Source organism: Elgaria multicarinata, chromosome 7 (genome assembly GCF_023053635.1).
Source record: "Elgaria multicarinata webbii isolate HBS135686 ecotype San Diego chromosome 7, rElgMul1.1.pri, whole genome shotgun sequence".
In the NCBI taxonomy this organism is placed as follows: Eukaryota; Metazoa; Chordata; class Lepidosauria; order Squamata; family Anguidae; genus Elgaria; species Elgaria multicarinata.
The window spans coordinates 102,863,470-102,886,747 of NC_086177.1; the positions used below are offsets into that span (position 1 = coordinate 102,863,470).

Sequence of the window (23,278 nt, forward strand, 5' to 3'; positions counted from 1 at the left end):
ATGGCATAGAATGAGGAAAATTTGCTCATCCGTTCAAGAAAGACTTGAGTTCAAGATGCCCCTGCACATTAATGGAGTACCACACAAAAATAAGTTTCATAGAAATGTATGTGCAATCATATACTTTTTGCAGTTCTTCGAGGCATGGTGCACATTGGTAATGTTAGCCATGTAAATGCACCCTTTGGCCACACCCTGCCACAGGCTGTGCACTATTCCTTTGTGTAGCACCCACCTTAGACAGGTGCTCACAGTTCTGACATTGAGATGTCTTCTTAGAATCATAGAGTAGCAGAGTTGGAAGGGGCCTATGAGGCCATCGAGTCCAACCTCCTGCTCAATGCAGGAATCCACCCTAAAACATACCGGACAGATGCTTGTCCAGCTGCCTCTTGAATGCCTCTAGTGTGGGAGGGCCCACCACCTCCCTAGGTAACTGGCTCCATTGTCGTACTGCTCTAACAGTCAGGAAGTTTTTCCTGAAGGTTGACCCAGCCAGTTATGGTTTGTAGCACACAGTAGAACTTGTGGTTTTATTCTTGATGAGTTTGTATTGTACTGTTTTTATTGTTGTTGTTATGCCATTGCATTTTACATTCACCGCTTTGATACCTTTGTAGAAAGCAGAATATAAATCTGAACAACATGTGGCAAATGCCTAAATCGCCTTGACAGATGGCCGTTTTCTTCAAGCTTGTTTTATCGTCCTCCCCTAGGATCCGAATTGCTGGCATCCGGGGCATCCAAGGAGTGGTCCGAAAGACCGTTAATGATGAGCTGCAAGCAATCATATGGGAGCCTCAGCATATGGACAAGATAGTCCCCTCCCTGCTGTTTAATATGCACAAGATTGAAGATGTTGACAGGTACTTAGGTGAAAGCCCATGAAACCACTCCCTGCTCCCAGTCAAGATTTAATATGTGTTCAGAGACACATTTATTTATTTTTATTTTATTTTATATATTTATTTTTTCCTGTTACTGTTGGTTTCAGCGCTATCAATGATGCCACTTAAGCCTATAGTATTTTAAGGGACAGGACAGGGCTATATGCTGGATCCCAACCTGGAGGGTGGATTCCCTTAATTAATTTATTTATTACATCTATATACCACCCCCATAACAAGAACTCTCTGGGCGTTTACAGAAATTCTAAAATTGAGATAGAAACAAGTATACAACATTTAAAATTTTAAAACGCAGAACATACATACATAAAGCATTAAAAAACGTTTAAAATAAACATGTGGGTGATTAAGATATGCTGCCATATGCCTGGGCAAAGAGGAAAGTCTTAACCTGGCACCGGAAAGATAGCAGCGTTGGCGCCAGGCGAGCCTCGTCAGAGAGATCGTTCCATAGTCTGGGGCCACCACCGAAAAGGCCCTGTCCCTCATTGCCACACTCTGAGCCTCTCTCGGAGTAGGCACCCAGAGGAGGACCTTAGATGTTGAACATAGTGACCGGGTATATTCACGTTGGGAGAGGCATTCCGACAGGTATTGTGGTCCCAAGCCATGTAAGGCTTTATATGTCAAAACCAGCACCTTGAGTTGGGCTTGGAAACATACAGGCAGCCAGTGCAAGCGGACCAGAGCAGGTGTTATATGGTCGAACCTTCTGGTTCCCGAAATCAATCTGGCCGCTGCATTTTGCACGAGCTGCAGCTTCCGAACCGTCTTCAAAGGCAGCCCCACGTAGAGTGCATTGCAGTAATCTAACTTGGAGGTTACCAGAGCATGGACAACTGAAGCCAGGTTATCCCTGTCCAGATAGGGGCGTAGTCAAGGTCCCGAGCTGGAAACTGGAGCCTGAACTTGCCACAAGCAGAAGGCCCTGCTCAGTAAACTGGACCAGGGCAGGATACCCATCTACTAATATTTACGCTGGGCCAGGCCAAATGCGATGCTTTGTACCGTTTTCCAGCTGCAGGAGCTGATGTCACGTCCCCACATCCCCTTCTGCACATGGAAGAGGGCTCCGAGAGGCCACGGCTATCCAGGGTAGACCTCCAATGCAGTGTAGCAGTTTGACTCTCAGGGCAACCTTGGATCAGTCACTCTCTCCTATAACCTTACCTACCTCGAAGGGATGTTGTGAGGATAAAGAGAAGAGAGAAGCATGTTCACTCCCTTCAACTCTTTGGAAGAAAGGCAGGATATAATATAAGAGAAAGAAAGAAAGAAAGATGGTTCCTGGTTAAGCATTGTGGATTTTTGACAACTGTGTGTATAATAAAAGCTAGACATTCCTACAGGCAGGTGTGTGTGTGTAGCACTCATGTTGTGGCAGTACATCTCACCATAGTGGAGAAGACTATGGCCAGAGTGCCTGAACAGTCAGCTGCCCAGGTGCAAACTCTGTATGGAGCAACTTCAACGTCGCTTCTAGTTCTCTTACCTTAAACCAGACATGGACTGGACAGTCAAGGTGGCCACTTATGCCTTGCCGAAAAAGAGGAAATGCATCAGCAAAAAGCGAGGACAAATGAAGGCATGCCTTTGCATGAAAATTGACACATGCTAACACACGCACACATTTAGAAAGAATTTATTTATTTATTATTGCATTTTTATGCCGCCCAATAACCGAAGCTCCTTTCTATGACTTAAATAGAAATGCATCACATCATAGAGAGGAAGACTGGGATGAGGTGACCTGTGTGCCTGACTGTTCAGTCTGCTGGCCTGGTGCTAATGGGTGATGGGCCAGGCCACTGCGCTCCCTTCACGGCCTTCAGATAGATGACGCCATTAGACAGATGTCTGTCCTCTGACACCCCTTCAGATAAATGGCTGTCCTCTCTAAAGCAGGACACCTGGCCACTCTAGTTTTAGTTAGGCCTGCAACCCAAATGTCAGGGAATCTAAACAAGTCAAACTAAAAGGGAAAAAAATCGTTCACATCTCGATAGTGATAGACTTAAGATTGGTTAGGCAAGCTTATGCTTGACCCAGGCTAGGTAGCCCATAGTTACAGAGTTGCTTGCAAAGAGAGAAAGCCCAGGGAAGGCTTCATGGAGGGCTTCTGCATGCAGAGGAGGCAGCCTGTTGTCCCGGTAAGGACTCAAGGCCTGAGGAAAGAGTTCAGGCAGAAAGTGAGCATCAGCAAAGATTTCCAGGCAAGGCACCACTGCCAGATTTGCTGTGGCATGTACCCCAGAGGAAGGCCTAGCAGAGCTGTGTTTACAAATTCATGGGTGGCAGACAACTTCTTAAGAAACCCATTCCTCTTTTTCTGAGACGGTGCCCGCTGCAACATGTGTGCGCTTCATTTAAAAGACTCCTCCTACTTCAGAACGGTGGTTGCATTCGTATGCGAATGTATGAAAAATGTCATCCGTTGTTTAATCAATAAACAGAGCAATCTGGCAGTCCCTGGATGGCATCCCAGGAATTTCTCGGATGCCCCCTCCGGGAGCCGTAGCCCCTTCTACGATTTTGGAAAGGGGACTACACAGTCTGATCCCCTCCTCCCCCTCACAGCCCCCTTGGAAAGAACCACGGCACCTGCAAGAGTGGCCTCAGAGGTAGGGTGACCCTATGAAAAGGAGGACAGGGCTCCTGTATCTTTAACAGTTGCATAGAGAAGGGAATTTCAGCAGGTGTCATTTGTATGTATGCAGCACCTGGTGAAATTCCCTCTTCATCACAACAGTTAAAGCTGCAGGAGCTATACTGTGACCAGATTTAAAAGAGGGCAAGGCACCTGCAGCTTTAAGCGTGGTGATGAAGAGGGGATTTTGCCAGGTCTTCCATATATACAAATGACACCTTCTGAAATTCCCTTTTCAATACAACTGATAAAGATACAGGAACCCTGTCCTCCGTTTCATATGGACACCCTAGTTTAGGGCAAAGCAAGGCTCCTGTTCACACATAAAACAAACACTGAAACCTGCATCATTGTAGTGAGATCCCACATGGCTGCAATATTAGGGTGACCATATGGAAAGGAGAACTGAGCTCCTGTATCTTTAACAGTTGCATAGAAAAGGGGATTTCAGCAGGTGTCATTTGTATGCATGCAGCAGCCGGTGAAATTTCTTCTTCATCACAACAGTTAAACCTGCAGGAGCTATACTGCAGCTATACTGTGACCAGATTTAAAAGAGGGGAAGGCACCTGCAGCTTTAAGTGTGGTGATGAAGAGGGAATTTCGCCAGGTTCTCCATATATACAAATGACGCCTTCTGAAATTCCCTTTTCAATACAACTGTTAAAGATACAGGAGCCCTGTCCTCCGTTTCATAGGGTCACCCTACTCAGAGGACCTTGTAGAGGATTTTGGCTGTTGGGTGGTATAAAAATGTAATAAATAAATGGGGGGGTAGATACAAAAAGCCCACCCCTATAGACTCTGCAGCCCTGCCCCCACTCCTCCTCTAGATGGGCTTTTAGAGGGGGGGACTTTAAAAGGAGGCTGGAGAAGTGAAAATCACTTTAGTCACTCTTCCTGCTCCGTCGGCAGCATTCCAGCAGGTCATTCAATACTTGCAAACCTCCGAGATCAGAGGCGTCTGCCTAATGGGTGTCCAGCTGATAAGGTTGGCTCCTAAAAACTCAGATAACAAATCAATTAAAATTTCTTTAATTGAGAGACAGCCCTATTTAAAAAAATGAACACGAGAGTTAAATTGGAACGCAACCGCTTCGAAATCTTGTGTTGTATGAGGAGTATGCTCCAACCCAAAAGACTAATGCTGATAAAATAGCACCCAGACTACCCTTCGAATGCACATATGATGCAGAGCATTGAAAACAGTATTATGGGCTGTTGATCAGTTGGCCTCATATGGTGCAGGCAATAAGTTTCTCATCTCATTTTCCTTTTTGATATTGTGACTCCCTGCATATGGAGGCAGTGCTGAGAAGGACGTCTTGAAGAGTGGGAGGAAGAAGCAGATGGATCTGACAGATGGTCTCACGTAGGAGAAAGCAGTTTCTTTCTGCAACGGCAGAGTGAATAGATAAGAACACAATCCCAACTTAAAGGGGAAGGGGGGGAAATCTTGTCATAGCAATAATATATGCTATGGGCATAAAAATATATTCACGGTTTGTGACTTGATTTTACATTTCCCATTTCTCTTGAGTTCAAACATGAATTATATTAGGAAAATTGCTCGGAAAAAAGAAGAAGCGTAGATTAGGGGGAAATGCATACCACAATGTACGTGGAGAATTGTGTACAAAAATGCAAATGTTGAAAAGATCATTTTTCGTGAACGTTTTAAAACATAATCTCACAGTTTGGGACTAAGAGGATTTTAGACTGGAAAACGAGAAACTGGGAGCGATTGAAATGGACAGATTCAGCCTTCCAGGGATGTTTTGCCCCCAAAAATACTGCACATGGGGGCACTGAAAGCTCTACTTCCCCCCTCCAGTCCTGTTCCAGAGTGCTGCTCATGCCCCCAAACGCTTGCATACCACAGCTCAGCTCTGAAGGAATTAAAGGTTGCAGTAAGAGCGTCATCACATGGGGAAATCACGTTTGATTACCATCGCTTTGGGGGGGGGGGGGTTAGTAAATTGTGTGTCTGGAGGAAATGGTTGGCAGTGAAAAGGTTAAGCACCCCCTCCATGGCAGATCCATTGCTGAAGATCATAGCCCTTTGAGGCTGCTTTTCATTGAAACAAGATTGTTGGGGCAGTTCGGAAAATATAGCAGACCTCTGAGAGATTTTGAACTATTGGGTGGTATAGAATTGTAGTAAGTAAATAAATAAAATCTGTGCATAACATCTAGCGCTCCATCAGACGAGTGTTTTATTGCACTCTCGGATTTTGGCGGGTCTCTCCCATGGCGTTGTCTGCCTCCCGCCCCTTCTAGCGTTCTTCACACGTCAAAAAAACACCCCAATAAGTCCGACTGATTTTTAAAGGCAGAAGTTGCCACTATGTCCTGCTGTGTGCAGTAGAAGCAGTGGGATCAAAACGGTCCCCTGAATGGGCCACATGCAAGTTGTTGACTTCCTCTTTCAAAAGAGGAAGTAATGAGGGAGAACTGCGTGGGCGGAGAAGCGATGGTAAGCAAACGCGATTTTCCCTTGTGTGATGGCGCTGCTAGTTTGAGTCAGAGCAAATAGATGCCTGTACTTTGTCTTTCCATCACTTGTGGACAAGGGCTAAGCGGTTAACCTGCACCCCTCTATTATATCAAATGGAATCTCTGAACGATGGGAAATCTATGAGGTTCCTAAATTATTGACCTTACTCGGAGACTCATACGTTTAATATTGTAATTTTGGATAATAGCTTAGTGCTAAAAGCTTCTTTGGCCATCAGAAAAACATCCCGTTGTGACTTTTATTTTTGACATCAGCGGGTTTTCATCCTGATTTGTTTGGAGAGCTGTAAGACCTGGAAGTCTGCAGGATATTCTGTTCTCATCAATCAATAATTTTATTAATTTCTACAGAAAGCAAAGCACATGGGGCAGAGAGGAAAAGGAAAATAAATAAATAAATAAAAATACATCACATCACATATTCTACATCTAATAAAAACACATACAGTATACATGCCATAATCCATTTGAGGCAATCTTCATTTCAGACAGAAGCTATCAGTTATTTACTTTAGCCAGCCCAGTGTTACATAAAAACCACAGATTACATATAAAATCCACACACAAATAGTTCATTCTTTTGCAACTCTTGTATATACTCTATCAGAGGTTTCCAGTCCAATGCAAATGAAGTCATTGATTTTTCTCTTACTAACGCCATGAGTTTCGCCATCTCCGCCAACTCCAGAGCCATTCCTTCATTGATGGTACTTGAGTCTTTTTCCAGTATTGCGCAATATAGTAGTCTAGCTGCTGTTGTCATATACAAAAATAACAGTCCTTTTTCTTTAAGTTGCCCATCCATAAGTCCCAGCAAAAATGCTTCTCGTTTCATTTTTATATTTATCTTTAATATTTTTTTGGCATTAATAAGTGAATTTCAGTCCAAAAAGATTTTGCTTTTTTTACATGACCACCACATATGGTAAAAGGTTTATTTATTTATTTATTTATTTATATTTTTATACCGCCCAATAGCCGAAGCTCTCTGGGCGGTTCACAAAAATTAAAACCATAATAAAACAACCAACAGTCTAAAAACACAAATACAAAATACAGTATAAAAAAGCACAACCAGGATAAAACCACACAGCAGAAATTGATATAGATTAAAATACAGAATTAGAACAGTAAAATTTAAGTTTAAGTTGAAATTGTTTTAAAATACTGAGAGAATAAAAAGGTCTTCAGCTGGCGACGAAAGGAGTACAGTGTAGGCGCCAGGCAGACCTCTCTGGGGAGCTCATTCCACAGCCAGGGTGCCACAGCGGAGAAAGCTTCCTTCTTGTTCTTCACATTTCCAGCAATCTCCCAAACAACCCCTATACATTTTCGCTAATCTTGAAGGAGACATATACCATCTGTACATCATCTTGTAGAAATTCTCCTTAAGTCTAGTACTTAACGTATATTTTAAACCTTTTACCCACATATTTTACCATAATTCTATTGGTATCTTATACCCAAAGTTTTGATCCCATTTTAACAAACAATCCTTTGTTTCATCATTCTCTGTCTCAAGCTTTAACAATAGTTTACATACCTTAGAAATAGCATGTTCATCATTAGTACATAGTGCTTCTTCAAACATCACTCTTAATCTGTAGGTTTTCTTACCTACAGATAATCTGTAGGAAAGAAAACCACTGACATATATGGCCCTCTTTTAACACCTCTTCTCTTGCTTTTAGTTTAAATTCTCCCTAGGACCTCTCCAATATGTCACTATACTTTAACCATTTATGTCCACTAGACAACTCTCTTCTATAAAAGGCCTCCTGGACCGATACAGGATATTCTGTTCTCAATCATTGCAGAACAAACATTTAACATCAGTCTTTACCCTAGAGGCATTCTAGAGGCAACTGGACAGCCATTTGTCAGGTATGCTTTAAGGTGGATTCCTGCATTGAGCTGGGGGTTGGACTCAATGGCCTTATAGGCCCCTTCCAGCTCTACTATTCTATGATTCTAGACAAAGTTGTGACTCCCCAGTTTCACTTCTGTGTCTAGATAGATAGATAGATAGATAGATAGATAGATAGATAGATTAGATAGATATGGAGGCTCAGTTTGGACAACAGGTTAGTCAACATAGTGTGGAAATTCCACTCAGAGGTTGAGTTTGTAGGGGGTACTCCCAATATGTTCTAACTCCACCATTGTGTGGCTGTGGGCTACCATGGAGTTGGGTAAAAATCCACATGACGTTTGAGTGACAGTTCCTCAACCCTTTCTCCTTCCCCGATTCTCCTGATGCTATCCCATCAGCTATTGCTGTGAAAAAACAATTTCGGTGGCTCTCCTAGAGTGGCACTCCCTCCTTTTTGCCACTCTTGCCATAGAACTCTGTAGCCAGTGGGAAAAGTCAACCCAAACAATGGAAAACTCCACAGAGCCCACCACACAACACACAACACAATGGTTGTGCAGGAACTCTTCTCTGCACAGCACAGATACTCTTCATGGAGTGTTTTACAAAAAAAAAACCCTCCAACATTGCGTGGAGTTTTCCCGCCGGACAACACGTTTCTCAACAGTGATGTAAAAACTCCACTGTGGAGTTCTAAAACCACCGTTGACTAACATATTGTCTGAACTGAACCAGTGTTTGTGATTGGGCAGCTGCATCCGTCTCCCTATTGCTCCCGGACTGTCAAGAACAAAAGGCAGGAGAAAGATAGCAATTCCTGTCTCTGGCATCTTATGGGCAGCTGAAAGTTCCCTCTTAGATGAGTTTCTGCAGGATTCTTTTCTTATCTCCATATCAAACTGTATGCAGGCGATGCAATGCACATGATGCAGTTCTTCAAAACAAAAAAAAATGGCCACCAGTAGCATATCCAAATTATAAATATACAGATTAAAAGTTTTTTTTGTTTTTTTTAAAAGTAAACTTTGTAGTTTTAAAAACATATAAAAATATTAAGGGGGCCATGGGCAGTATCCAACAGGGGTCCTGAATGCTTCTTCATCACTGGTGTGCATATGGCTGCACTGTCGTGGCAATCTTCACAACTAGCAAAAAAAAAATGTATTTATTTATTTATTTATTTATTTTATTGCATTTGTATACTGCCCCATAGCTGAAGCTCTCTGGGCAGTTCACATAAGATAAAAACACTTAAAGATAATATACAATAATTAAAAACCACAAAAACATGCAAAATGCACATACATTTAAAACCACTATAACGACTTTACAAATGATGAGCCAAAAAACCAGACCCAGGCTCATCACATATTGCTAAATGCCTGGGAGAAGAGAAAAGTCTTGACCTGGCACCGAAAATAAATGACAACGTGGGCGCCAGGCGGGCCTCGTCAGGGGGATTGTTCCACAGTTGGGGGACCACCACAGAGGAAGCCCTCTCGTTGCCACCCTCTGAGCTTCCCTCAGAGTAGGCACCTGGAGGAGGACCTTAGATGTTGAACGTAGTGTTCGGGTAGGTTCATGTCAGGAAAAAGTTCCATCAGGTATTGTGGTCCCAAGCTGTGTAGGGCTTTATAGTTCGTTTCTGGAAGGGTCAGGTAACACGGGGGCCATAGCTAGACCTAAGGTTTATCCCTGGATCATCCAGGGGTCAAACCTGTTCATCTAGGTGACACAAAGGGGATCCAGTGCTCAGGCAGGGGTGAACCCTGGATGATCCCAGGATAAACCTTAGGTCTAGCTGTGGCCGGGGTTGTAGAGCTTGCTCCTGAAGAGCAAAAGTGCATGCACCAGCACCAGGACATGAGTCCAGTGCTCCTGTTGGATACTGCCCGATGTTTATTGATAAACTGAAACCTGGCATTAACATAAAAGATGAGATGAAAGAAGCCATGATATTTATTAATGTGGCTAGATCAGCTTTTAAATATAGGTGGCGATTGTTAATCCCTGTTCCTTCAGTGAGGTTTGGCCTATTTCTAATGGGTTTGGCTCAGCTTATAAGTGGTATTGTAGCATACTCTTATTTGTGTAGAAGCCACTGCTTTATTTTGGGGTAGCTCTGTTGTATTTCCAAACTGACGGGCACTTGGCCACCTAAATTCTCTATTAGGGGGAGTAAGTGGGACCTGGGACAATATGCAGTATGGAGTGCTCTGCTTCAGGATTCCAGCCAGTCATGCCTTCCTCCAGGTTACTCCATTCCATTCCCCTCTTATGTTTTTCTCTTCCCCCTGCTAACCGACACTCCGTGTTTCGTGTCCACTGACCATGCTCAGTCCTCACTGGGCTGTCTTGGAAGGCTTCCCTCCCTTAGAGATACATATTTATAAAGCTTTTTTTACTACTGCAAACCTTGGAATTCCCCAAGATTGCTGATATACCTCCTTTGTGTTCGTGGAGGGAAATGGAAGGATCTTGGCCGTGTAGGAGGGCACTTTGCTATTAGTATGTGGCTGGGGTCTCCCAACATGGTGTTCCCGCCATGCAATCTGCCTCTCTAGATTTGTAGTTTATTTTAAATATACTCTTACTTAATTTATTTTACCTGGGTTGCTAGCATGCTGAAAAGTGAAAGGCCATCATCCAGCACCATCTTTATTTCAATTCAGATGTTTGGTTTTGTGTTTTGGAGCTCAGATCCCACCTCTGCCCTTTTACCTAGGTCCTTATGCAAGTTACTTTTCTTTTAGGGCATGTCTAGATGGGGCGATATCCCGGGGATCATCCCAGGATCGTCCCTGTGCATCCACATGATGCACAGGAGATCCCGGGGGCGGGGAGAGATGATCCCTCCATTTCCCCAGGATAACTGGACGGCTTTTAGCCTGATTTTTCCCGCAGTCTTGGGATCATCCCGAGACTGCAGGAGGTGTGGGCCAGCCTTCCCAGCTCCTCGTGAGTAAACGTGAGGAGCCGGGAACCAGCTCTTCAGGCGCTCCGTGCCCATTGAGGGTGGGGTGGAGTAGCGGGAACAGGTTTGGTTGTTTTTTCCCTACTTTGGCAGAGGAGTGCCCGCGCGCTCCTCTCCTGTGTTGTAGTTGTTTTAAAAAAATGGCGGCTGCACCATCCTTCCAGGAAGTTGCATGGCCATCTGGACACCCAGGGAGGATCGTGGAAGCCGGTAAGTCCCTTGTGGCGTAGACATGCCCTTAGTCTCACCAGTTTGCCCTCTGGGAAATGAGGCTTTTGTGACTCGCCATGTACACCATACGAAGCCATTTTATGAATCGGCAGCCCGCCTCTAACCATGGCAGATATTTTGTGAGAGTGCCGATGACACTTCAAAATTCCACATGTGCCCACCAATCCCAGAAAAGATTGGGAATCCCGGTTATGACATAGCCTGATGGTGGTGTGTATATATAAATAACCTGAGGCCAAATGGGTTTGTTTCAGTCGAATCTGCCCCCCGTCGTCACCCTCTGGAGGAGAAAAAGAGGAGAATCCATCTGTGCTGGCTGAGAACTGTTTCAGAGAACTGCTGGGTCGAGCGACTTATGGCAACATGAACCATGCCGTCCGGCCAGTTTTTGCGTAAGAGAACTGTTTTGTTTTCTAATGAGAAAAGTATCAGCCTCTGCAGTCTCACATTTAGGGTTGCATGGAAACAAACCAACGCGCACAATATCTGGGACGTTCTTCTTCTCCCAGGAGGCACTTTTAGCATACTACCTTTTGCATAGAGCCAGGGATGTATGGATGGGGTAAAATCCATTCAGTCTCTGTTTGTAGATTGTCATGTGCCTTTCGTTCCATCTTCCGCTCGTCGATGAAATTAGATTTTTTTTGTTTCCAAATTTGCGCAAATTTGCATCTACACAAATTTACAGTCGCGAAAATGCACAAATCCTCCCCCCCCCCCAAAACGCCCATTCTCACTCTTCAGCCTATATGGGGGAAATGCACATTTTTGGCCTTGAAAAAAATCATATTTTTCTATTACTAAATTTGTGCAGATTTGGGAAAGATAGGAAACTAATCCACAAGTCTGCAGAATTCACCCAGCTGGGGAAAAGCTGGTCCAATGAGGAAATATCTGTACTCTTTTGATTCCGAACTCATTGGATTCCATTGCAGGTTTTGCTAACATCCCTTCATAAAGCTGGTGTGTTGAACCTCAGGCCTGCAGACAAAATCTGGCCTGCCTGGGGCCTCAGTGTGGCTCCTGAGATAATCACACCCTTTCCCCCTGACCACCGGTCATTGGGTTGCTTCCCAGCTTCTGTGCAGTTCTTTCCCCATTCTAAAAGGTTAAAATGCCTCTCCAAGGTGGCCACAAGAGCTTTAAGCTCAAATAAGCTAAGATTCTGGTCTCACCTCTTTTGTTTTTGGAATGCGGCTCCCGATCACTTCTCTGAAATTAAATTTCACCCTTGGACCAAAAAGACCTTTGACACCCTTTATATAGAGGATTAGTTGCTATCTTGAACCAGTGCTAGGTGCTTATACCCAATTGTATGAGGAGTTATGTCCATAAGAACATAAGAAGAGCCCTGCTGGATCAGACCAAGGGTCCATCTAGTCCAGCACTCTGTTCACACATTGGCCAACCAGCTGTTGACCAACAAAGCAGGACATGGTGCAACAGCACCCTCCTACCCATGTTCCCCAGCAACTGGTGCACACAGGCTACTGGAGGTAGCACATAGCCATCAGGGCTAGTAGCCACTGATAGCCTTCTCCTCCAGGGTAGCCTTCTCCTCCAGGTTCTCATAGCACAGCATCTTAAGAACATAAGAGCCATACTGGATTAGATCAAGTGCCCATGTTGTCCAGTATTCTGTTCATAGATTGGCCAATCAGCTGCCCACAGGAAATGCATAAGCAGGACACGAGTAAAAGCACCCTCCCACCCATGTTCCTTAGCAACAGGTATTCCCCAGTTTGTAGGATATGGTCATAAGATATTTATGTGCTCACTGCTGACTTATTTCTGCTCACACCCAGGGGAAAAAAGTTAACATTTGTTCCAATAATAATTAAAAGGGATATTTTGCGAGGTGGGGAGTTGATTTCATTGAATTTATTATATTAAACTTTGTTTTATTAGACATTTAGACCATCACAGACTCTGGGATCCCAATGAATTTGCTGTCTCCATTTTCAAAATCATCATGTATTCTATACAGGTGGGTGTTTTCACTGTCTGTGTGATTGAGAACATCACACAATGATGCATATAACACCTGTATATACCATCTGAAAGATATACACTGGCTACCCACCTCCATTTTTGCATGAATGAATGTTCTGGGTTTACTCTTTAAAACCCAAATGGCCTGAATCCAGAATATCTACAGAATGTGTTTTTTCCATAGAATCCCCCACCCTCCCTTACATCAGGAATTCTTGTTCTGGGGGCCAATTCCTCGTGAGGCTCATTTTGCTGAATCTTTATGTCCCATTTTACTGGAGCTCAAGCATTTTCAGCTCTCCCATCAAGAGGCAGCTGGACAACCACCTGTCAGGGATGTTTTAGGGTGGATTCCTGCATTGAGCAGGGGGTTGGACTCGATGGCCTTGTAGGCCCCTTCCAACTCTGCTATTCTATGATTCTATGATACATTAATATGGCAAATATTTATGTGCATGCTACACAAGCTGTACCAGAGGAGCGGGTGGGGAAAGATCTGTTTGCGCAAATTTCCTAAACACCAATCCCTCTTCAGGCAGGTTGTAGAGGGAATGGGAAGTGGAGGGCGGAAAGGAAAGTTAAAAATCAGGCAGTTTTCCATGGGGTTGTAGCTTTTAATTTACAAAGGAAACTAAAAGGTATGTTTGATTTCTAGGCACAATATTCTCATCATGTGATACAGGAAATTCTGGCCCATCTTGATGCTCGCAAAAGAGATTTCCCCCGAGTCCGAGCAGGTATCATCCAGGCCCTTTTGCAAGCAGTCGCCATTGCCGCAAAGGGTTCTATAGGTGAGTTGCATGGAATTAAAGATTCTCGACACGATCGGATGTTATTTCTCAGAACTGGCCCATCTGGCCTACCTGCACCACTTCTGACATACTGGTTCCTCTCTATTCAGCCTTGGTTAGGCCTCATCTAGAGTATTGGGTCCAGTTCTGGGCTCCACAATTCAAGAAGGACGCAGACAAGCTGGAGCGTGTTCAGAGGAGGGCAACCAGGATGATCAAGGGTCTGGAAACAAAGCCCTATGAAGAGAGACTGAAAGAACTGGGCATGTTTAGCCTGGAGCAGAGAAGATTGAGGGGAGACCTGATAGCACTCTTCAAATACTTGAAAGGTTGTCACACAGAGGAGGGCCAGGATCTCTTCTGGATCATCCCAGAGTTTAGGACACAGAATAATGGGCTCAAGTTACAGGAAGCCAGATTCTGGCTGGACATCAAGAAAAACTTCCTGACTGTTTGAGCAGTACAAGAATGGAACCAGTTATCTAGGGAGGTGGGCTCTCCCACACTAGAGGCATTCAAGAGGCAGCTGGACAACTATCTGTCGGGTATGTTTCAGGGTGGATTCCTGCATTGAGCAGGGGGTTGGACTCAATGGCCTTATAGGACCCTTCCAACTCTACTATTCTATGATTCTATGAAGGATCCATATGGGAATGGGAAGTAAGAATGCAGTGCTGTGATCGCTGCAGAACCCAGTTTTTTTTCTGGGGAAATCAGGTATATGGTTTTGGCCTACGCACACTGGATTTTCACCATAGGTTGTATTCGTATGTTCCGTCGCTATGTGGGACATGCAGGGATGTTGGAGGTGAAGTAGGCACACCAGGTGAGTAGAACGGGCAGTTTTACACCTGCTCCCATCCACAGGATGGGCCCGTTCAGGAGCGAATGTTTGTCCGGTCTGGTTGCCTCACTCTCAAACACAAGATTTTATTTTCATTTGTTCTTGTTCCACATGCAAAATGAAAGTGCATTATTTTCGCCCTACAAATAATTTGAAAGTGTTCTAAAACAGTCTTCCATACTTAAAGTAAGGGTAAAGAGAACATACAATGTAGTAGACCAGCCTTTCCAGATGTTTTGGATTCCAACTCCCATTAACCCCAGCCCCCATGGCTAATTATTGGGAATGCTGGTTGTTGCAGTCCAAAATATGTGGAGGTCACCAGACTGGAGAAGGCCGCAGTAGAACAATTTGATATTGGAACTGGTGGGAAAAGGTACTTATGAAAAATGTCAGCTGCAGTTGATCCCGTATCCTCTGTTTTGCTTTCTTAATTGTATAAACGCTAGAACTTGTTCTTTGGAACACACGATCAAGATGTAATAAAGCAGGGGATTGGAGTAATTGATAGATACTCAACTGGGTCAAATGAACAGCATGTAAGAGTTCTACTGGCAAGCATTACTTAGATTACTTCTATCCCAGACTTTGATTATTTGATGTTGTTATAATTATTTTGATAATATTAATTCTTGCTTTTACGCTTTCTTATTGCATATGTATTATTCATAATGAAGACCAAAATTCTGCATCTGTTATAAACAAGTTAAATGCTCTCTGATTTTCTGCTCCTAAAGTGAAAATTGTAGATAAACATACTCAACAACCAACAGGCTTGCAAAAGTATGATCAGATTTTTCGAAAAAAAAGAAAAGAAACAACCACCGACTCATTGCAAAGTTCAGCCCGTTATTGTGCAATTTAGCCAATTTGCCTGCTTGGGGCTTTTGAATTGGGAACAGGCACAAATAACTGGTTGGTGCTTCCAACTGGGGACAGACAATGAAGCAGGAGGCTGACACAATATCTGTGTGATAGCCGGTCAGCACTTCGGGGCGACATTAACAATGCCATAAATCACATATTCACAAAACGATTGTGAGCACATTATGCCATTGTTCAGAAAAGCATAAACGCCCACGGGGGGAAAAAATTGAATGTTTTGGTCATTCCTAATTTACAGTTGTAACAGAATGCTGATCTGATCAACATTGCCAGAGCTGTTTTAGATTTTTTAAGCCCAGGAATCTTGGAGGAAGCAGTGACAGGACTAGATGATGAATGTCTATAAGAAGACAGGAAAAGGTTGATTAAGGAGAAAGCCAAGAGCTATGTGTGCTTTTCAGAGACTGGCAGGAAAGCAGCTTTTTGCTGCTGCTATTTATCAGAAACTGTCTCCTAACTTTGGAGGTCCAAAGTGAATGTGAAGAGAAAAGCATTAAGCAAAAAGAAAGTTGATGGATAAATCTCAACAAACTTAACTGGAAACCTCTATGGTAGGGATAAGTGAACTCGCCTGGGTTTGATTCATCGGTTGCTTGCCCCGAGACCACTGCGATTTGCTCCGAGCTCCTTTTATGTCACGAAAACATCCACTCTCATCTGGAGCCTCCATTAAGTGCAACAATGGAGGCTCCAGAAATTGCACATTTTCCCCATTGCATAAATGGGGCCTTTACGGCCGCCATTTTCGCAACAGGGGAAATTACATAATTTCCGGCGCCTCCCTTGTCATGCGAGCCTCGTGTGGCGCAGAGTGGTAAAGCAGCAGTTTCTGCAGCTGAAACTCTCCCCACGGCCTGAGTTTGATCCCAGGGGAAGCTGGTTTCAGGCAGCCGGCTCGGCTCGACTCAGCCTTCCATCCTCCCGAGGTCGGTAAAATGAGTACCCTGTTAGCTGGGGGAAAGATAATAACGGCCAGGGAAGGCAACGGCAAACCACCCCGCTATAAGGCCTGCCAAGAAAACATCAACGAAAGCTGGCGTCCCTCCAAGAGTCAGTAATGACTCAGTGCTTGCACAAGAGGTTCCTTTCCTTCCTTTCCCTTGTCGTGCACAGTGGAGGCTCCAGGTGTGGGTACAGGGTTACCAGTCACTTGTTGGTCCACACAGGTGCTCTCCCCGTGAATGTGTTGCATGTGCCCGACATCCCTATGTATGAATAGCTTATTTTTTAGAGCGCAGGAGAGGTATATTAGGCGCCTCCAATTCTTTGACGGTGACAGCCAAAAACCAGACCTTCAGCATAATGAGGTTCTACTTATTTATGTTTTAATTTTTTAAAACGTATACAAGGAAGATTACAATAATAAAACCATATATAAACAATAGAGCAATGATGCATGACACAACAATCCTAATAAAACAAACTTCAACGTAGCAACCTAACAAATCTCAGCAAAGAGCAAAAAGCAGCAGTCTCTAAAACCACCACGAGAATAAGGCAAAAAGGAAAAAGGATAACATACCCATACAAGAAAAACAATTACTCCGCTAAAAGCTTTCCTTTAAATAACAAGGTTGTTTAATAAGTAGAATCAAGTGTTTGGTGAGGAAGGCTGCAAAATTGAAGCCTCAGAGTCTGGATGGAAGAAGCGACGGTTCCTTCATGGTGGGCAAGTTATTCTGACATGATTCCTTCCCATGCCGCTGTTCCCATTCTGCCTGGTGACTTTTGTGCAAGAAAGATCCATGAGTTCCTTCCACCCAGATGTTCCAAATGAGCTTGAGACCTGGCCATGACGAAGCAGCTCCCTTTCCATTTGAGTAAACGCCTCGTGTGGCGCAGAGCGGTAAAGCAGCAGTTTCTGCAGCCGAAACTCTCCCCACGGCCTGAGTTCGATCCCAGTGGAAGCTGGTTTCAGGCAGCCGGCTCGGGTCGACTCAGCCTTCCATCCTCCCGAGGTCGGTAAAATGAGTACCCCATTAGCTGGGGGAAAGGTAATAACGGCCGGGGAAGGCAACGGCAAACCACCCCACTATAAGGCCTGCCAAGAAAACGTCAGCGAAAGCTGGCGTCCCTCCAAGAGTCAGCCATGGCTCAGTGCTTGCACGAGAGGTTCCTTTCCTCCAAACGTACAAATCCCAGTGAACATCTGAATCACAGCATGTTGATTGGACCATTTAGAAGACTGAGGCCCTTTCTACACCTAAGGATTATCCCAGGAAAATGGAGGGATCATCCCTGCCTGCTCCCGGGATCCCCTGTGTGTCATTTGGATGCACAGGGATGATCCTGGGGGAAAAGGCAGGTGTAGAAACGGCCTGACTCTTCCATTGGCCATTCATACGAGGGCTCTCTCTCTCTGTCTCTGTCTCTGTCTCTGCCTCTGACTGTTTTATTTTTTAATCCCGAAGTGTAAGCCATTACTTTTGGTCTCTCCCCAGGCCCAACGGTCTTAGAGGTGTTTAACACATTACTCAAGCATCTACGTTTCAGTGTCGACTTTGAACTGAGTGACAGACGTAGCTCAGTCAGTAGTGCCAGCTTCAACGCAAGCACCAAGGAGAACGACGAGAAGATTGTCCAGAATTCTATCATTCAAACGATCGGTGAGTCATTTTAAGGAACACTTAGCTACATAAAGTCTCTTACAGGATATACTAGGGGTCCCCAATCTTTTTGGGACCCATCGGCACATTTGAGAATTTGAGAAGGCCCCACCACAAAATGGCTCCTGTGGAGTATGTAAGTAGTCACATAATGGCCTCCATGGGGGGCATTATAGTCAAGAGATGGTGGCAAGGAGAGAAATCGCTCTCTCCACTCCCAACCTCAGTATCTCTCCAGCCCCTTTCCTTGCTATTTCTCTCCCTTCACTGTCTCAAGCCTTCTTCTGTCTTTGCCTTCTTAGCTCCCAGCCTTGTTCTTTCTCTCCCACTTACTCCTTTATCTTGCTGTTTCTCTCCACTTGCAGCCTCGCTATTTCTCTCCCCAACCACCTCTTTGCCTTGCTATTCCTCTAGCCTTGTTCTTCCTGTCCTCTCTACCCCTTTGCCTTGCTTTCTCTTTCTGCTCGCTGAAGAGCTGATCAGTGGCAATTTCAGAAACAGGAAGGAGAACCCAGAAGCCTAACATTTTTTTTTAATTTTATTTTAAAAAATTAAGTTCAAGGAGTCTGTGGGTGAAGGACTATGTGGAAGTCCCTGCAGGCACCCCTGGGCACAGCACTGGGGATGCCCTGGGGAATACAAACTTCTTGATATCCCCCCTCCTTCCTCTTATTTTCACATACTTTCAGACGCAGAACATTTCCTGTACACTATCTTAATTAACAATTAATTAATTAACGATTTGGGCACCCACTAACAATTAATTAATAAATTTGGGCACCCACTAACAATTAATTAATAAATTTGGGCACCCAGTAACAATTAATTAATAAATTTGGGCACCCAGTAACAATTAATTAATAAATTTGGGCACCCATTAACAATTAATTAATAAATTTGGGCACCCATTAACAATTAATTAATAAATTTGGGCACCCAGTAACAATTAATTAATAAATTTGGACACCCATTAACAATTAATTAATAAATTTGGGCACCCATTAACAATTAATTAATAAATTTGGGCACCCATTAACAATTAATTAATAAATTTGGGCACCGAGTAACAATTAATTAATAAATTTGGACACCCATTAACAATTAATTAATAAATTTGGGCACCCATTAACAATTAATTAATAAATTTCGGCAGCCAGTAACAATTAATTAATAAATTTCGGCAGCTAGTAACAATTAATTAATAAATTTGGGCACCCATTAACAATTAATTAATACATTTGGGCACCCATTAACAATTAATTAATAAATTTGGGCACCCATTAACAATTAATTAATAAATTTGGGCACCCAGTAACAATTAATTAATAAATTTGGGCACCCACTAACAATTAATTAATAAATTTGGGCACCCAGTAACAATTAATTAATTGTTGCTGGGTGCCCAAATGTCAACCGGCTTCATGATGAAAATAACGTAAAGTGCCACTTAAAGGGTGGCATGAGAAAAATTTGGCAATTGTTTAGAAGGGACAAAATATCTATGCAAATTAGGACTGCTTTGCACCCTTATTCCAAGGGTGATTTCTTGGGGAGATGGCTCCTATTTCTGGTATATGTCGAATCTAAATACAGGATGTGTACAAGAATTGTTAGATTCAATCCTGTATTTTTATATTGCGGTTTTTAAATATACTGTGTGTGATGTTTTCAGTGAATCTGGTGACTCTGAAAAGAGAACATATGAGTGAAAAATGATGTATGTTTGAAATGAGTAGTTGCTGCAGGTTTGCAGAACCTTTCTTGGCTGCATTGGGTATTAGTGGCATGGAAGCAGTGATACCAAGTACGGCAGGGTCACCAGAGGGAGGAGGGCTAAGTCCCTTGGTTCAGAGAAGTTGGAGGGTTTTTTCCTAGACTCTTCTGCGTCAGAAGGCACCTCTCTGATGCAGTCCTCACTATCCTGTACATAGAACCTAGTGGCTGCAGAATTGGGTAATGGTCCTTTAAGAAGCAGATAGATCCTCAAAGGGGATGGAGTTAACAGCAGGTCCAGATCTGCAAGCATTCTTAAGGGGTCAGCTGGCCTCTGCATGTTGCTGAGACAACTACTCTCCTTGAGTTAGTTCCAGGCAACAACTGCCACAGTGATCTGTCCTGGGTTCTGACAGGACAGGCCAGATCACTTCTGATAAAGAAAGATCACGACCAATGTGACAATGCCTTGAGTGCCATTTTCTCAGTAGAAAAGTACGAGCAAAAATCAAATAAATAAACAAGATAAAGTCATAGAATCATAGAATAGCAGAGTTGGAAGGGGCCTACAAGGCCATTGAGTCCAACTCTCTGCTCAGTGCAGGAATCCACCCTAAAGCATCCCTGACAGATGCTTGTCCAGCTGCCTCTTGAATGACTCTATTGGTCTTCATCCAATAGGGCAGAACCAGGCAGCAGGCCTATTGGATGAGGCCTTGCCTCACTGGATGTGATCTTATTTTACCAGAGGTGATCCAGCCCTTCTGGTATCACTGCTGCAGCCCAGGCTCTCCTGGAAGCCTTAAACTGAGCTAGGACAGGATGAAGGTTTACTTTTGGAATGGATGCAAAACATTCATGAAAATGATTGAATACTTTAAGAGGAATTCTGCTCCCCACAAAGTTTATCAATATGTTTGGTTTTAGGTCCAGGGAGAAAAGAGTGTTTGATCTCCAGCGTTGTTCCTTTATTTCTTCTCTATATTTTTTCTCCCCCTATTTGTACATAGGATTCTTTGGAAGCAACCTGCCAGATTACCATCGGTCTGAGATTATGATGTTCATTATGGGGAAAGTACCAGTTTTGGGGGCAACTTCACATACGCTGGACACCAGCCAGTTTGGGTTTGTTGAGATTAATCCATATATTGGACTTCAAATGTTTCTCCTAAAAAAGGGCAGAAAAAGTGGTGAGATCCTGAGCACTGTGAGTGGAAGGAAGGGGACTTTGCTCCTTTCTACTCACCCATGCAGCCACCTTCTTCCACTAAAAGCCTTTTCTAGGGGGTATGGGGACAGTATGGGCTGAGACATGGGGAGACTGGGCAGAAGGAATATGCATGAGCAGAGTTTCCCTTCTCTTCCCCTTGTTTCAATTTCCATCGGTCAAAGGTAGAGGCACATATATCCATAGGCAGTTACCAGTTTGGACGGTCCAAAGAACAAAACACTAGAGAGAAATAAAATTGCATTCAATGGGTAATACCCAGTGTTGCCTGAGGACCAGGGGGACTCACTGCTTGTCATTTGTCAATAGCTTGTCAATGCTATTTTGGGCTGCATTAATAGAAGTATAGCTTCCAAATTGCGTGAGGTACTGGTTCCTTTCTATTCGGCCCTGGTTAGGCCTCATCTAGAGTATTGCGTCCAGTTCTGGGCTCCACAATTCAAGAAGGACGCAGACAAGCTGGAGTGTGTTCAGAGGAGGGCAACTAGGATGATCAGGGGTCTGGAAACAAAGCCCTATAAAGAGAGACTGAAAGAACTGGGCCTGTTTAGCCTGGAGAAGAGAAGATTGAGGGGAGACATGATAGCACTCTTCCAATACTTAAAAGGTTGTCACACAGAGGAGGGCCAGGATCTCTTCTCGATCCTCCCAGAGTGCAGGACACGGAATAACGGGCTCAAGTTAAAGGAAGCCAGATTCCAGCTGGACATCAGGAAAAACTTCCTGACTGTTAGAGCAGTACGACAATGGAATCAGTTGCTTGGTGAGGTTGTGGCCTCTCCCACACTAGAAGCCTTCAAGAGGCAGCTGGACAACCATCTGTCAGGGATGCTTTAGGGTGGATTCCTGCATTGAGCAGGGGGTTGGATTCGATGGCCTTGTAGGCCCCTTCCAATTCTGCTATTCTATGATTCTATGATTTCCAGGCTTGCTCTAGCAAGCCCTGACTCTTTCTTATGCTGGCAGTGGGTCCCACTGGCAAAACACAAACAGCAGAAGGGCAGGGGTGGCATCGGAAAGCGATGTTGGAAGAATCCATCTGTGGGGGGAAGCTCCCTGAGTTTTCATCAGCTCAGCACCCCCATACTTTGTCTCAAGCTCAGTCTGCATCAAGACGGTCCAGCTTGCATTTTTGGTGTTTTGTTTTTTGAAATTTGCATGAAAATCAATTTGTGCAAATTACACAAATGATGGCCCCATTTGCGCAGTTTGCTTTTTGCTCAGATTGTAAAAGCCCTGAAAAAGTTCCCAGATTTTGGGAAGAAACCCGCAGGTCAGCTAATGCAAGCTGAGTTCCGCGCACTGCGGAAATCCAGAGGGGATGGATTTCCCAGCGAGGGACCTCTCTACCATTAGATACTGCCCTGCTGTGCTACACTCAATCAGCTTTGTCAATAGCTACTTATCTAGTCACCAATGGCCAGGAAGAACCTCCTCCTTGAAGCTTCTTACCAGCCATAGGTCACAATAATAATAATAATAATAATAATAATAATAATAATAATTTATTTCCTACCCGCCTCTCCAATTGGATTGATGCGGAGAACAACATCAAGCATAAAATGCATAAAATACTGATTAAAAACATGGTATATACTGTTTAAAAACATCCTAAAAGTATCCTAAAAACATACTAAAATATCCTAAAATACTACTGGATAGGCCTGCCGGAAGAGATAATTCTTGACAGCTTTCTTGAATGCTAAAAGACTGTCAAGCTGACAAGTATCCTCCAGCAAGCTATTCCACAGTCTGGGAGCAGCAGAAGAGAAGGTCTGCTCAGTTATGGTTGTCAGCCTAGTCTTTGCTGACTAAAGTAGATTCTTCCCAGAGGAACTGAGTGTGCGGGGCAGATTGTACGGGAGAAGGCGATCCCGCAGGTAGCCTGGACCCAAACCGTGTAGGGCTTTAAAGGTGATAACCAATTATTATTATTATTATTTATTTATATAGCACCATCAGTGTACATGGTGCTGTACAGAGTAAAACAATAAAATAGCAAAACCCTGCCGCATAGGCTTACATTCTAATAGAATCATAATAAAACAATGAGAAGGGGAAGAGAATGC

At 43.8% G+C, this 23,278-nt stretch overlaps 1 protein-coding gene across 2 annotated transcripts in view; it reads left to right on the forward strand.

Annotated features, from left to right (window-relative positions):
* The window catches only part of EFR3A (EFR3 homolog A), a 96,224-nt gene that overhangs the window by 43,495 nt on the left and 29,451 nt on the right, over positions 1–23,278 (forward strand). For both annotated transcript variants that reach the window (XM_063129915.1, XM_063129916.1), the window contains exons 7-12: positions 717–866; positions 11,405–11,542; positions 13,059–13,137; positions 13,798–13,933; positions 18,104–18,268; positions 20,992–21,106. In XM_063129915.1, coding sequence (XP_062985985.1) covers positions 717–866; positions 11,405–11,542; positions 13,059–13,137; positions 13,798–13,933; positions 18,104–18,268; positions 20,992–21,106 — 783 coding nt within the window. The remainder of the gene's footprint in view (positions 1–716; positions 867–11,404; positions 11,543–13,058; positions 13,138–13,797; positions 13,934–18,103; positions 18,269–20,991; positions 21,107–23,278) is intronic.